At 33.3% G+C, this 15,000-nt stretch overlaps 2 protein-coding genes across 5 annotated transcripts in view; one reads left to right on the top strand and one right to left on the bottom strand.

Annotated features, from left to right (window-relative positions):
• Positions 1–9,512, top strand: part of LOC125041134 (coiled-coil domain-containing protein 50-like) — an 18,087-nt gene extending 8,575 nt beyond the window's left edge. For 3 of the 4 annotated variants that reach the window (XM_047635919.1, XM_047635917.1, XM_047635915.1), the window contains exons 3-12: positions 166–228; positions 536–674; positions 908–1,022; positions 1,157–1,278; positions 1,443–1,590; positions 2,048–2,167; positions 3,231–3,350; positions 3,605–3,912; positions 4,515–4,765; positions 5,204–9,512. In XM_047635919.1, the coding sequence (XP_047491875.1) occupies positions 166–228; positions 536–674; positions 908–1,022; positions 1,157–1,278; positions 1,443–1,590; positions 2,048–2,167; positions 3,231–3,350; positions 3,605–3,912; positions 4,515–4,765; positions 5,204–5,346 (1,529 nt within the window). In that variant the 3' untranslated portion in view covers positions 5,347–9,512. The remainder of the gene's footprint in view (positions 1–165; positions 229–535; positions 675–907; positions 1,023–1,156; positions 1,279–1,442; positions 1,591–2,047; positions 2,168–3,230; positions 3,351–3,604; positions 3,913–4,514; positions 4,766–5,203) is intronic. The other variant, XM_047635916.1, reaches the window with a different exon arrangement.
• Positions 9,513–11,115: 1,603 nt separating this feature from the next.
• The window catches only part of LOC125041125 (phosphatidylcholine:ceramide cholinephosphotransferase 1-like), a 32,680-nt gene continuing 28,795 nt past the window's right edge, over positions 11,116–15,000 (bottom strand). The window contains exon 7 of the mRNA XM_047635893.1: positions 11,116–15,000. This exon is cut by the window's right edge and continues 619 nt beyond it. The gene's annotated coding sequence lies outside the window, so the exon portion shown is untranslated.

Raw genomic sequence — 15,000 nt, 5'->3', positions numbered from 1 at the left:
TTCTGAATTAAGATCCTTTTTTAAGTACAGTTGATCACTTCCATATTGCATTTTGATGAAAATATATACATGCAAGGAAATCTTTCCACCTCCAAAATCCATGTAGAAAGTGCTATATGTTGCAGTTCTTATGGTCAAGGTTTAAGTTTGTTTCTTTGTTTTCAGTATGTCGAGAATGGTTAATGCACGAGGACTTTGCTCTAGCTCACAAGCTACAAAATGAAGAATGTAAGTATGATTTAACACCATAACACACTAAGGATAATCTTATTTTGTCATTTTTTCAGTAAGTAGTTTTCAATAATTTTGTGCTGTAGGGATAGGGTAAAGTAAGTGATTGTTATGTAAATTAGTTGTAATGGTATCTGCTTTAAAAGATTAGTGTTATCTAATATTTAATTCTGTTGCTAAGCATTTGAGTATCATTTAATACAGATTGGTAGAATAAGTGTGATTTTCACCTTCAAGACAGGAACATTATTTATAAGCTTTATGTCTGATTATTTTTACCCATGAAGTGCCCACACCCTTTCAGATCAGTCTCGTCTGGTCAGCAACCGTGAAAGAAACCAAATCCTCCGTCAGGATACTCCAAAGGCAAGACAGGAGCAGAATAGAGAGGACCAAGAAGCAGCAATGGCACAGATGGCCTATGAAATGTATCTCGCCCAGCAGTAAGTACATGCCTCCTATATTTAGGAAATGGAAGTGTTATTGGGCCTTGAATATATTATTCAGGGTCACTGCAAGTTTTGGGTCTTCATGGGATGTTATTTGACTGATTTTTCGTGTTTGGTAACTTGTTATTTGTCCCTTAAATGTTGGGCATTCTGCTTACCATGTGGGTGAGTTGGGCATTGTGCTTGCCATGCTTGGGTGAGTTAGTGATTTGTGATGTGTTGATCAGGGAGGCACGGGATGCTGAGATGGCTGCTATGCTATCACAGAAGCTTAATGTTGACGAGATGGAGGCATTGCGGCAGCAAGAGGAAAAAGACATGGTTTATGCTCGCAACTTAATGGTTAGTGGTTTTATAACTGTGATAAAAAGATGGTTAGTGTGTTTGAGAACTCTTCTCTTACAATATTTGACAGATATTTAAAGAAAATGTGATTGTGATAGTATCACTCTGTAATGCATTTCATGAATTCACAGGAGCGGGAAAAGGAATCAATTCGACAAGAGAGAGAATTGCGTCAAGTGGAAAGAGAGGCAGCTTACTTAGGCATTAACTCAGGAAGCGATAATGTTGCCCTCTTGTCACGCAAAGAACCAAGGTATGTGGTTCCTCTTATATTTCTTATACCTTGTAATTTTAATGGAAAAAGATGGTGTATTTCTGCTCTTATTGGAGATTCTATGCATGGAAATGTTACATAACCAATGAATAGTTATAGATTTAACATATGTTCACCATACAATAACTTCCCCTCTCATTCAGAGATCCTGATTTAAATGGCACAACCAGCAGTGATAGGTCAGCACGCAGCAACATCAGCGACTTATCAGATCTTAGTGACTTTTGTCGTCAACCAACAGAGGACATGGATGAAGAACAGATCCGAGAACTCCAAGAGGAACAAGATGCAGTGAGTCAATTCCCTTATTACTGTTTTGATTATTTTATTTATTTATCTATTTGTCATTTTTATATCCCAATAGGTTGTCATGACATGAATTTTCTTTAACATTTGCTATGTATTTTCTTTAACATTTGCCATGTATTTTCTTTAAACCAGATCAAGAGAACAAAGCCTCTGTTTTTATATTCCTTCAACTAATCATGATATGAACTTTTTGATGGATTTTAGCATGTTAGGACTATGCCTAAGAATTATGTTAATGCACATGTGCCTGTTTAATATATTGGACTAGGAAGTAACAACCACAACTTGACTTACAAACCTTTTATATTAATATGTCTCTGCTTGAATAACTAATTCTTCTCTAATTCAGTGTACATATATATAGTGCTTATATACACATACTAGTAGTTGGCATGAGAAATGTCAAAGTTGGGTGCAGGCAAGCACAACTAATTTACAGGAGTTAGCCCGGCTACTTCAGGATCAAGATGGGAAGCGACGAGGTGACCTGCTCCACCAAGACCAACTTATGGCTATTGAAGCACAGGACAGAGAGTTGGCCAAAGTCCTCCAGGAACAAGTGAGTATTGCATCGGAAGAGGGAAGTGCAAGTTTGGTGTGGATGGGAAGGGTGTGTATCAGCTTGTTGTGTTAGTTTCAGAATTAGGTATATTCCTATTGGATTTCTTTTATACAACTATTTGTGTTTGAAAAATTAACCAAATTTCTGTGTCAAAGATTTGTGATCATGAACTAATTTTGATGTGCTGACAGATAAGTGGAAGTTTCATTGGCTACAGTGAAAACTAATTCTTTACTCTCTTTCTTTATCAAAATTTCAGTCTTTCATTTAGAAAGATATGTATTTATAATAATTAGAACTTTTTAGCACATATATTTAAATTAAAAGCAAGAAAATACAACGAAGAAATAACCTACACTTATATGTTTGTATTTTAAGTGGATAGCACGTATACACAATGCATCTAATATTTCTCAGAGCCAAGGAAGGTTAGAGGAAAGGAAGATAAAGTTCATTTTAGGGAGGGGGTGTCTTTTAGGTTTTAGGTTTTAGGTTCTCAAATCCCAAAGGTGAGTGAGTGTTTTAGGCAGTGATAACATAATAGTATGTTGCTAGATTTGTCCCTATTCATAACAGGCTTTAAAGCAGAGATGTATTGCAAATTGCAAGGATTGTGGTGAGCCTGTGTTCCTGATCATTTGGAAACTAGAGTGAAGAGACAGACATCAAGCTTGTGGAATTGAAGTACCTGTGTTATTGTGTGTTGTAACATCCTAGTTAGAGAAAATATAGATATGTAATTGATTTGATTGCAGTAAAGTTTGTAAATTCGTATTGTTAATGGAGGAAATGTTGAGGAGATTTTGTACTTAAAAAAAAAATCAAAGTAGGATAGTTTTTGTGTTACTTGTTACACTTAAAAGATTTATTCATTGTAATTTATTCTTAATTTAAAATCATATTTAGAGTAATATATCAACATTACTTGTTATATGTATTGTCAGGAAACAGCTTATAAATTTGTTGTGTCTGTTCATTTTGTTGTGTTTGCAAGCAGTTTGAGAAAATTTGCTAATATCAATGCTTCTTTCCTTTCTTTGGCTCGTTCCTGCTTTAATAGGAACGAGCCAAAGCTAAAAAAGCTCGTGAGAAGGCTCGGCAGAAGGCCCTTCAAAAGAAGCAAGCTCGAGCATCACAGCTACTTGAAGGAGATGTTCCAGCAGCCTCCAAGCAAACCCAGGTAGGGTTGCTTGTATATTGATTTATGAATATTATTTCATATATTTTGATTTGACCATTTTTTATTGGGTTGATGTTTTAAATTAGGATTATTGTAATTTTTTTGTTGATTTTTAGATGAGTTTACAGGTTGTATTCATGTAATTCTTAGATTTTGGCATTGTTCAATTTTTCTTTTTTCCTCCACTTCCTTTACTTACCTCTTTCACTTATCTCAGCACCCTATCTAAATCAAACCCACTCCTTCCACTTCAGGCGGGAAACAGCAGAACCCCAGTTGACGCCATAAGAGGCGACCCCCAGGCAGGACCTTCAGGTTACAGACTGCCAAGCCCACAGCAAGACACTGACTATGGAAGCAGAAGTCCAACATATGCATCCCCAGACTCACCCAGGGAAGATCTCGAGAGCACCTGGCAGCCCCCACCCAGAGGGAGTCAGCTGCAGAGACCAAATTCCCTGGACCTGCCAGGATGCTCTCGTGTGTCACAGCCTCTGGTGCCTATAGAGAGAACAACCAAGTATGCCCATCAGTTTCCTGTGGGAAAGACCAATAAGCCAAGGTGAGGGAAAATCTAGTTTATGGAGAGATTTTCAGTTAGAAAGGGAATGATACTGTGAAAGAAGTTACTCTTTGTGGAAACTTTGATGTAGCTAATTCATATATTCATAGTTCAGTATGAGAGCAAGGCACAATATTTCATGATGCAGTTATAGATTGAAAGTCAAAGCAAAATCCTATTCTTTCTCTTTTAAATACCTAATCTAAGCATAGAGGCTGAGCATCAGCTCGGTATGAATAGTTAATTCTGTAACTTGGCTATCTAATGGTCTTGGCTTCATTGAAAAGTAGACCTTTTATTACCATAGAACAATTGAGAGAATTGGCATTTCCAAGGGTTTCATTATTAATGTATTAGTCTTTTGTGTGTGTGTGTGTGTGTGTGTGTGTGTGTGTGTGTGTGTGTGTGTGTGTGTGTGTGTGTGTGTGTGTGTGTGTGTGTGTGTGTGTGTCTGTGTCTGTGTGTCTGTGTGTCTGTGTGTCTGTGTGTCTGTGTGTCTGTGTGTCTGTGTGTCTGTGTGTGTGTGTGTCTGTCTGTGTTTATTTATTTGTTAGTTTCCCTTGCCTCTTGACTTGATTTTATGTAAATCAATTTCCTTACAGGTTACCAGACCCTGATGCAATAGAAGTTGTAGAAGAAAGCAGCAGTAGTAGTACTGAACACAACTTGAGCATGGGATTCACCAACATTGCATGCGCTATTGACCCAACTTACCAGAGACGTGTCAGGCAGGGTGAGCTGGCCTCACCTCAGGCCACTCTGCAGTCATCCTCATCTTCTTCAACCACAAGTAGTGGCACAGGATTCATGGGACCAAGTATCACTTCTCCAGTTTCTCCATTACCACCTCCAGGTAAGATGAATGTTTTGTTTTTGTTTTTTGTCAAATTTAATGTATATGCATATTTTTTTCACTTTTTTTTTTTTATGGCAACCCTACCTCTTGTTTTATGATCAAACTAGATATTTGATAAAGCTTTGGATTGTAGTAAGGGGAATGGAGGAAGGTGAATGAAATATGTTTTCTTGTTCAAAATCAAGATTCATAGTTAGTTGCAGTAGTCTTTTTTTTTCTGTAATGATCAATAGAAAAGTCAAAAGCATTGCTCACTTTAATAAACCTGTAATTGAAGAGTAGAATATGATTTCTATGAAAGAAATATTTTGTTATTAGTTACCAAAAGTTGGGTATGAAAGGTTTGTTTATAATGAACAGTAAGTTTATAGATGAGACATTTTGATAGTTTTGTTTGATTGCATTTTTTTATTTTGTTATGCTTCTCTTTCACAGTGTTTGATGATGATGATGACTACCCAGTACCACCCTACATGCCCATCCAGGGCCAGAGACGCACTGCAAGTCTGGAGAAGAACAGACGACAAAAACCATCCAAAGAAAAGAACAACAGTAAGGATGGTTGCAAACAACAGTGAAGTACCAATGTCTTGTAACCAAGTAATATTGATTTATAGACTAGGAACACTAAAAGAGATTGACTCACATGGTAACTTACTTCTCCAACTATATTAGGAGTGTGGCTATACCTGTATTGTATTCTCTACACTTTACTCAATTTACCTTGGTAAGGTTGGTACTGTAACTTTGCAACTGCAGATAATAGGTATATGGATCATTGGGCATCTTGGCAAATTGAGGCAACAATAATGGGTGTTTGCATGATGAGCGGCAAACCCATGTGGGGACTGTGCAATGGACTGTAATAAGTTTTCCGATAAAGCTCTTTATTTGGATGGAATGTAACAGTAATCAGCTTCTGTTATGATAATGATGATGACAATAGAAATCAAAACAGTATGTGCAAATTCCATATTCAGTGTCTTGGTCAGTTGGAAGACCTAGCCTGTTGATCCTGAGCATCACTGAAACCAGTTTAAGGGGGAGACAAGTAGTATAACATGATCAACTTGGTTAATACCAAGTTGTGGTAGTATTAGAATGTAAACTCTCTGTATGGGCACATAACTCCATGTGTTACTTCATTGCATGTTAATACCAAAGTGTTCATACCTGATTCTTCAAGATTATATTTTTGCAAGTTGTCACATTCCAAGGATGTCATGCTTTTATGATCTTGTTTTACTCTGAAATCATTCCTATGTGACAAGGGACCAGTGATCAAATTTTCCATTTTGTCGTAGCTCGGTGGAATCAGGTATATAAAGTGCTTTTAGTTTTTATATTTTTGAGACTTCCAATGAATGCCTTTATATTTTAATGAGATATTTGTTGACCTGTGATGTGTCTAATGAAGATTCTGTCCATTTTCCTATATTAAATCAAATGTATCAGAATTGCTTTTACCAATATTAATAACACATAATAGAAATATCATCATCTACAGACCTGAACATTCATAGAAATCTGAATTGCATGAATGTACACATATTCATGTATGTCAGAACTGACATAAACATACATACGAACTTACATGAAAAGTAACTTGTCCAAAAAAAAAAAAAAAAGACCTGGAAGAGGCATAGCTATAGATATTCATTAACCCATTGGTCATGGATTGATGTACTGTCCACTGTAATTTTTGTGAAATTTGTTGCACCCAAATGGCTCCTGAAGTGATCTACCACCAAGGTGTCAGTTAGTATGCTTTAGTTACGCTTGATTTCCCTATTCTGTAAATTTAATTTTTCTGATGATAATATTATTATAATATTATTTTTGACATTATGATTATCATAATGTTATTAAGATACTATTGAGAATAAAAAATACTAAAGAATCTTTCCAAAAATCACAGAAAAGGGTGAGAGAAACAGAACTAATTTTTGAGTCCTTCATGACTTTGTACTTATGGAGCCATCTATGTGTGTATACACTATATACAGAGATACAGTGAACAAGGCATGCATATCACACCAGCCACGACCTTTGGGTTAACAAGTATTTTATTCTTCAGCTCCCTTGTGTTGCTTTTCATATCAACATGGATCTTACTTGCACTTTTATGCATGTGACACTTTCAGAAGATATATGTTAGTATAAGGGAATGATATTTTTCATTACAATTTTACACGAATATTACTCATTATATTGTGCTTTTTCTTTTACTCAATTGATTTTAGGAGTAGGTTAAAGCTGATATCAAAGCCCCTAAGCTATGTAGTAGAGATTATGTTGGTCAGCTATTCATTTTCATCACATTTACATAATCATATTGTTTGTGTCCACTCTTAGCTTTATAGAAGAAAATTAAGTATATGATTAAAATCTTAAGTAGGTTTTGTAAGCAGTAAATGCCAGAATATATACAGTTTGTAGTACAATATTTTTATACTCCAGTGTGCACAAAATATTCAACCTGTAGAGGTTGATATGATTTTTTAAAGCAGGCTTTAGTCATCACATATATGAAGCGTTTTGATAATTGTTTTCATACTCATTTTATAATAAAAAGAACACATAAAGAGTCATTTTTAGTATTAACACATGTATTATATGTTCATATATATTCATACTGTGCCTGCACTTGAATACTGCTTTCCTAATGAGACATATTTTCAGAATATCCTGTATTTGGCACAGGAATCTTCATCTCATTGCAAAGACTTATGAATACGTTAATTAGTCTCGTTCACTGCCAAAGCTTTGCAATGAGAGGAAAGATGGATCATGGAAAGTAGACAGCAGGAATTTGAAATCCATTTTTTTTTTTTTTTTTAGGAGGCAGCTATTGAAGGACTTAAAGCAGGAGATATTTGCAAGGAGGATGAGTCTTAGTCCTTGTCCTTCTTGGGAAGTATCTCTAGCTTCATGGTCTCTGCAAATAAATCTAGAAATCCTTTCTTCTTTTTTCTAATGAGAGTAGTCTTAATTCAAATCATAGGATAGAAATGGACAATTTAACAGACTCGGTTCCTAAGAGAATCATATTCAGATATCTCACAGGTGTGTCATTATGAAACAAGTGACTGTCCTTGAGATATATAAATATGAATTTATTGTTATTTTCAATTATAAGCACATTTGTAAACACAGCTAAGATAGCCTATTTGTAGACTGTTGAGGATTGTGCCTTCTTATTGTTTGTGGTCCAAAATAGGTAGAACATGAGACAGGCAAGTTCACTGAATGCAAATTCCTTTTTGAGGACATCTGCCATAAGTGTTTTATGATCCTTCCATGTACTTAGATACAGATTTCATGTCTAATGAAACGTAAGATTACTTGTATGAAGAGAGGAGACTTCAGGGAAGATTTTCTTTATTAATTTCATTTAAAGAATATATTTTTTTTTTTATGTATGAGCATACAAAATGTACTTACACAAACACATAGAGCAGCAGTCAGTATATTTTTAAGTTAAGGAACTACATGAATATTTAATATCAAAGGAGATTTATTAAACATTGAGCATTTTTACTGAGCTTAAAACAGATATTACCTCTTATTTGAAATGTCAGTATATGAAGAAAGAATGTTTTTAGGTATAAAGCAAATATTGGATTTGTTAACTTTTTCTATATTTCTGGTCATTTTATAATGATTTATTTTTCCAGAAGGATTCTTTGCTGTTGGAATTTAATTGATTTGAAAGATTGAGAAGTTTTGTTCCTTTTATGGCTTTTCTTTCTGGCTTTAAGGATTATTATCATTCATGAAATATTCATTTCTAACTTGAAATTAGAGATGTGGCTTGTATCAGCAAAATAATCAAGAAGTTGTACTTACTTTCTTTTTCTTATAAGCTTATAAAAACTTTGACCAAAAGAATTCTAATTAATTCCCATAACTGATAGGACTGGATTCCTTGTGTTGGCTTTCTGATCAATGTAGACCAGTCTTTAATTATTTGTACCTTCTTAAAGGCTTCCATTAGACTGAATTGCCAGTAACATAAATGAACAAGAGAAAGAGCATGTAATTGTATATTAAAGGTGATTTCTTAGTGAATAGCCAACAGAAAGTAGTACTTTGTTACTTTCCATATAATGGAAAACTAATATTCAATTTGGCATTCTTTTAGACTGTTTATGGTCACCACACACTATTAATCCCATCAGCAATAACAATAATGTGACGACCATGATTACAGTCTTGTGTGTGAAGGAAAGCAGGTTTTTGATGACCAGTCCTACATTGTCAAGCTTTTTATGTGTATCAGATAGCTTGACCAGCCCATGTTCAGTAGTGTCAATAGTTAAATCAGTGCCTTCTGATTCTCTATTCAGTTAATTGTAAGATGTATATGTGAGATATAATTTCAGATATACATTTTTGCATATATAAAATCTCTAATTAGGGAACAGGTTTCTATACTGTTGCAAAATTTTCTCAGGGCTAGTGAATATCAAAATAATATTCATGCATGAATACGCATGTTGATTCTGTGCATGATCCCTTCCTAAAACTTGTTTTTATTGACAGAATTTTAGCTAGCAGCCAGAATGAACTAGTGCATCAGTTTCCCTTGTGCATAATTAAGTGTATAGTCCATGTCAAACCTGGCAGAGATGAATGTCAGTTTGCCAACTTCAATACTTTGTAATCCTTCTGTAGCTTCCTATTTAATTACTGCAACTGTTTCAGTTATTTGGCAGCCAAAAAATAAAGGTATTCATATTATTATTATTTTTTTATTATCCTTTGCACCAGGTTCTTTTAAATTTGTTTATGTGGTTTAACATTACATATTATGCGGCAAAAAAAAATGAAATGCACAAACCTAGTATTTTTTTTGTACATATTTGGGCTTGTATGAATGTAATAAGCAATAAAAAAAAAGTATCCATAAATTGGCTTAGATGTACACTAATGAACATTTGTAGTATGACACATTTTTTTTTTAATATTGATAAAACATGTAAACTTCAGAAACTCTTTTATTGATTTAAAGTTTAACATGAATACATGAATAAATAGTGAATAGTGTTCTTTTAAGATCAGTATTATAATTTAGATCAATTCAAATAATGGTTCTTCACCTTTCATCAGTGCTGTTAGGGAATGCTTTACAAAGTATGTTAAAAGTATAGCAAAATAAGTTTTATTTAAATGTAAAAACTATATTGCCATTATTATATACACTTTGTCTATCCACAAGTAACTGGATAGTGATAGTCTGATAAATATTAATCAAATAAGTAACAGGACAACTCAAATGATGCATAGCCAGTATATATGTATATGTGTATGTGTGTATGTGTATGTGTATGTGTGTGTGTATGTGTGTGTATGTATATATATATATATATATATATATATATATATATATATATATTATATATAAAAATACATAAATATAAATATAATATAATATAAATGTATAAATACATATTTCTATATGTGTATGCACACACACTCGTGTGTGTGTGTGTGTGTGTGTAATATATATATTACACACACACACACACACACACATACATATATGTGTGTGTGTGTGTGTGTGTGTGTGTGTGTGTGTGTGTGTGTGTGTGTGTGTGTGTGTGTGTGTGTGTGTGTGTGTGTGTGTGTGTGTATGTATGTATGTATGTATGTATGTATGTATGTATGTATGTGTGTGTGTGTGTGTGTACGTGTACATGTACATATACACATTATGTACATGCTTAAATATATATGCAAGTATGTACATGTATGTATATATATTATACATGTATATGTATACACTCATACATATATATGTATGTATGTATATGTATATATAATATATATATATATAGATATATATACACATATACATAAATACATATATATATATATATATATATATATATGTATATATAATATATAGCATATATATACACATTACAATCACTCACTCACACACACACACACTCTCACTCACTCACGCAGGCACGCACGCATGCACGCACGCACGCACACACACACGCACGCACACACACACACACACACACACTCACTCACTCACTCACTCACTCACTCACACACACACTCACACACACACACACACACACACACACACACACACACACACACACACACACACACACACACACACACACACACACACACACACACACACACTCACTCACTCACTCACTCACACTCTTTCTCACACACACTCACTCACTCACTCTCTGTATAATGAAAAATAAACATTTTGCAATATATATATTGCTACAGCTCATATGAGTATTAGATTTCCATTGATTTTAGAATGATGTTTGGGGTAAAGGGTAATATATTCTTAATGACAACTATACAAATTCTTTTCAACTATTGATTTATTCAGCACAAGTACACAGCTCATTTGATAATGATGAGAAAAACCACATCAGATATGTAAGGCAAAAATTTACCATATCAAAACTATATTTTTAATTAAGTGATATGCAAATATAGTAGTTATACATCACATAAAGTATTTGATATAGGATGTGTAGTTTACAATTAAAATATAATCAGATGATTACTCTATAACCAATGTATTTAACAATTAAAAATCACTGATTCACATTTCCTTATTTGAATAAAAGGCAATATGAAAATGGCTTTCTATTACCGTATATTTTAGCATAAAAACAAGCAGATTTTGGTTAAATTTCTTTTTTCATATTGAGGTAATGTCTAAATCCGTATCATACTTTTGACTAGATCCCAATCAAATGCTTTCTAGTCTTTCTATATTGTCACCAGTCTGAATGATAGCCATTTTGAAAGTAAATTTGTATACCTTGTCCATTATTTACCTTAACCAGATGCTGTAGGTTAAAAGGACATTTACTCAATATACTTCATGACAAAATCATCAAAATTTTCTACTTGTGATTTGTTATATATATATATAAAAAAAAATAAAAAATAAAAAAAAGGTTCTTTTTTAGAGCAGACAAAAGCTTTGGATTGACATTTAAAACAAAAGGAGAGTAGAGAAATAAATCATGTATAGAATGCCTATGTATTCGACTTAATGCCACGTCCTAAACATGGTGTGCATTAGAAGGATATATTTCCACTTAGTAAATTACATGGAAGATTGTATAATATAAAACTATGGCATTTTCTGGGATCCGTTAACACTGACCCCCTGCATGTACCAAAAGCGGAACTTGCAACAAATCCCGTTCCATAACATCTGCACGTGCAATGCCATTTTGGTCATATTTCCACATGTACCCTGAAATAAAGCTTACTCTCCTAAAATAAAAACAAAGATATGGAAGATCACGGCTCGAGTGGCTATTTCTGAAACTTTTCAAAGGTATTCTCTTGCAATCAAATCTTTCAATCTGCTGTACCTTACGAATAGCTGTAAAAGGTAAGTCATAGTACTTTGCTGAAATATTTCTTTATTTTATGCCCTTTAATAGTAAGTTTGTCGCTTAACTGGAAAGATGCAAGAACTATTTTGTACACTATTTTTTTTCTTTTTTATTATTTTTCTTTCAAGGATTTTGGAATATATGTAGTACTGGAAGACAAAATTTGTTTTACAGGAAAAATTGAGAAAGATGAACACTGCCACATTTTGCCACAGAGGAGCACTGTTTCCACACTGTTAACCAACCCAAATATATATATTTTTTAAGTATATAATTTTATTGTGAAGGGAATTACAAAACTAGCAGAAAGAAAAAAAGAAAGAAAGAAAAAAAGAAAGAACAATTGCAGGGAGTGTTCATCAAACAAAATTTGAATGATCTGTCTGTATTCACATTTTTCCAATGACTTTCTGCCATCTTCAAAATGCAAAAGCACCATCCCTGAATAAATGATTCTATGATTGTATATCTACTTACACACTTTATACACAGTATAAAAAACAATATTTATAATCTGGAAGCATTTTACACTATGTACATTACTAATAAAAAAAAAAAAAAAAAATCTGAATCATTCCGGGGCTTTTTGCCATGCAAATATGCTCCAATTAAAAAATAATATTTATTACTGTAAAGATCTTGTACTATAAAGAAAGATTAAATTTCCCTTGTTAATATACGAACATAATCTTTTCAGCTGTAGTTAGGACATATCACCTCACATCTGGTATTCCTGTTTTTTTTCCTGTACATAAAATTGGTTTCATTACAATTTAAGGGGCTAAACTTTCAAGTATAGATACTAGGCATACCATTATCATAGTTCTACAATACCACATAATTCCAGTAACTTTTAAAGTTTATAATAGTGTGTAGTTCCTGATGACTAAACTTGAATGCTTTGCAATGCAGGCTGATGCCATTCATTGTTTTCCTCAATGGATAAAATGGACATTTCTCAAAAAATATGTCCACAAGGCATACTTGCATAAAAGTAAGCATGACATGAATACACTTTGTACAATTACCATTCAAATATACATACAATCTATTTAAGCTGACTAATAACTGTATATTTTTTCCTTTTTAAATTCAAAACTACACTGTTCACCACAAATGATTGTGAGTTAAGTGTGAGTATTCAGTATCACAATAAACAAGTCACAGTATACAAGGAGCATAAACATTTAATCCTCATGAACTAAAAATGAAACTGGTAAAAATATTTACATAGCTTTTCTAAGAGAACAGATTGAGTGGTTAAAACATTTACAACATGGAAATGATACCAATATTTTCTTACAATGAAACACATTCAAAACATTTTAAAGAAGCGAGAAAATAGATATCACAATATTCAAATGTACACAGATAAATTATTCATTTTGAAACCATTTTCAATATGTGGAACACTTCTGTATACTGTGACCTTGATGGACTGGCACTAGGAGATTCGGAAATTATAAAAACATTACACATCCTTTAACCACAGTATTCCACCTCCCTGCTTGTTTTTCAACAAAAGACAATGGCCGTTTTATGTGAATTAAAATCATATACATGAATAATTAAGGTATCAACCAGTACCTGTGGACATATGGACATTAAAACAAGTATTATGCTTGTAGCTATCTCACATTTACATGTGTTCATACAAACAACTGACCTCTTCTAGAGATGAGATGAAAATGGAGATGGGATTCAGTGACTAAATTTAACATGATAACTCATTGGCACTATGTAGAAGTTCCTTGCCTCAAATCTCATGTTACTTTGAGAACCCAATCATCTCTACCAAGCAAGGAGATTCTTCACTGATAATGAGAGAACAAATTTTATACCAATCAAAAAATCTTAATCGCTGAACTTGATATTTAAACTGTCTTTAACTGCTTAATATGCATATAAAAAATATTTCAATGAACAAGGTTCATTCAAAAGAGGCCTGAAAGTTTAGTCCCATCTATATTACATCAAATTCTCTTTTAATGTTCCCAAGTACTGGTAGTTTACTTGAAAGATGGTTTTCTGCCTTCCTCTTAGTATGTTTCTCCAAGTCCCAGATCAAAAGCAACACAGGTACTTTTTATAAATAATAAAGAGAACAATATATTGTGCTTAAGTAGAGTACAGCAGTAATTTCAAATAAATATCATTACCCGATTTGTGTATTTGCTTAATTTTGCACCTGTAACTGTAAAGTGCAAATCAGTAACATCAAAACAGGTAATCCCAGTAGCCAAAAACAGCAGGGTCAGCAATTATGTTCTGTGGGACCAAATTACTCATGTCACCTTAGGAATGCAATTTTACGTCCGTGTTCATGATACTGTTTATAATGGAAATGCCCTTTAAGAGTAAAACACAGAGAAAGGGTTCCTTTTACTTTGGTTACGATGACATTCTGTGGAACATCTACAAAATGAAACATTTCTTGGGGCAGAAAAATCTACAAACATTTCAGAAGCATAAAAACACAAATAAGGAAGATACTGAAACTATTCACCTGATAAATATTTTTGCTACATATAATCTAATTATGAACATCCTGAGCAAGTGACACACAAACGTAATGTTAATAAAAATATCAATGAGTTGAAACTAAATAAAAACTAAAAAAGTAGGAATCAGATTTTTTTGTTTTTGTTTTTTTAATAGATTTCAACTTGAGGAGCTTACAGGTAAACTGCAGAAAAACAGCAATCATGCTCAAGTTATTTTTTTATCAAGAAATCAAGTATATCTACTCTGGATTTTGATAATGGCACAGATCTGGGACTTGTAATCTTACATACCAATGGAAACCCATTGCTTGTGTGTTTAAATTGG

Source organism: Penaeus chinensis, chromosome 30 (assembly GCF_019202785.1).
Source record: "Penaeus chinensis breed Huanghai No. 1 chromosome 30, ASM1920278v2, whole genome shotgun sequence".
Classification (NCBI taxonomy): Eukaryota; Metazoa; Arthropoda; class Malacostraca; order Decapoda; family Penaeidae; genus Penaeus; species Penaeus chinensis.
This window is presented reverse-complemented; position numbering and strand designations above follow the sequence as displayed.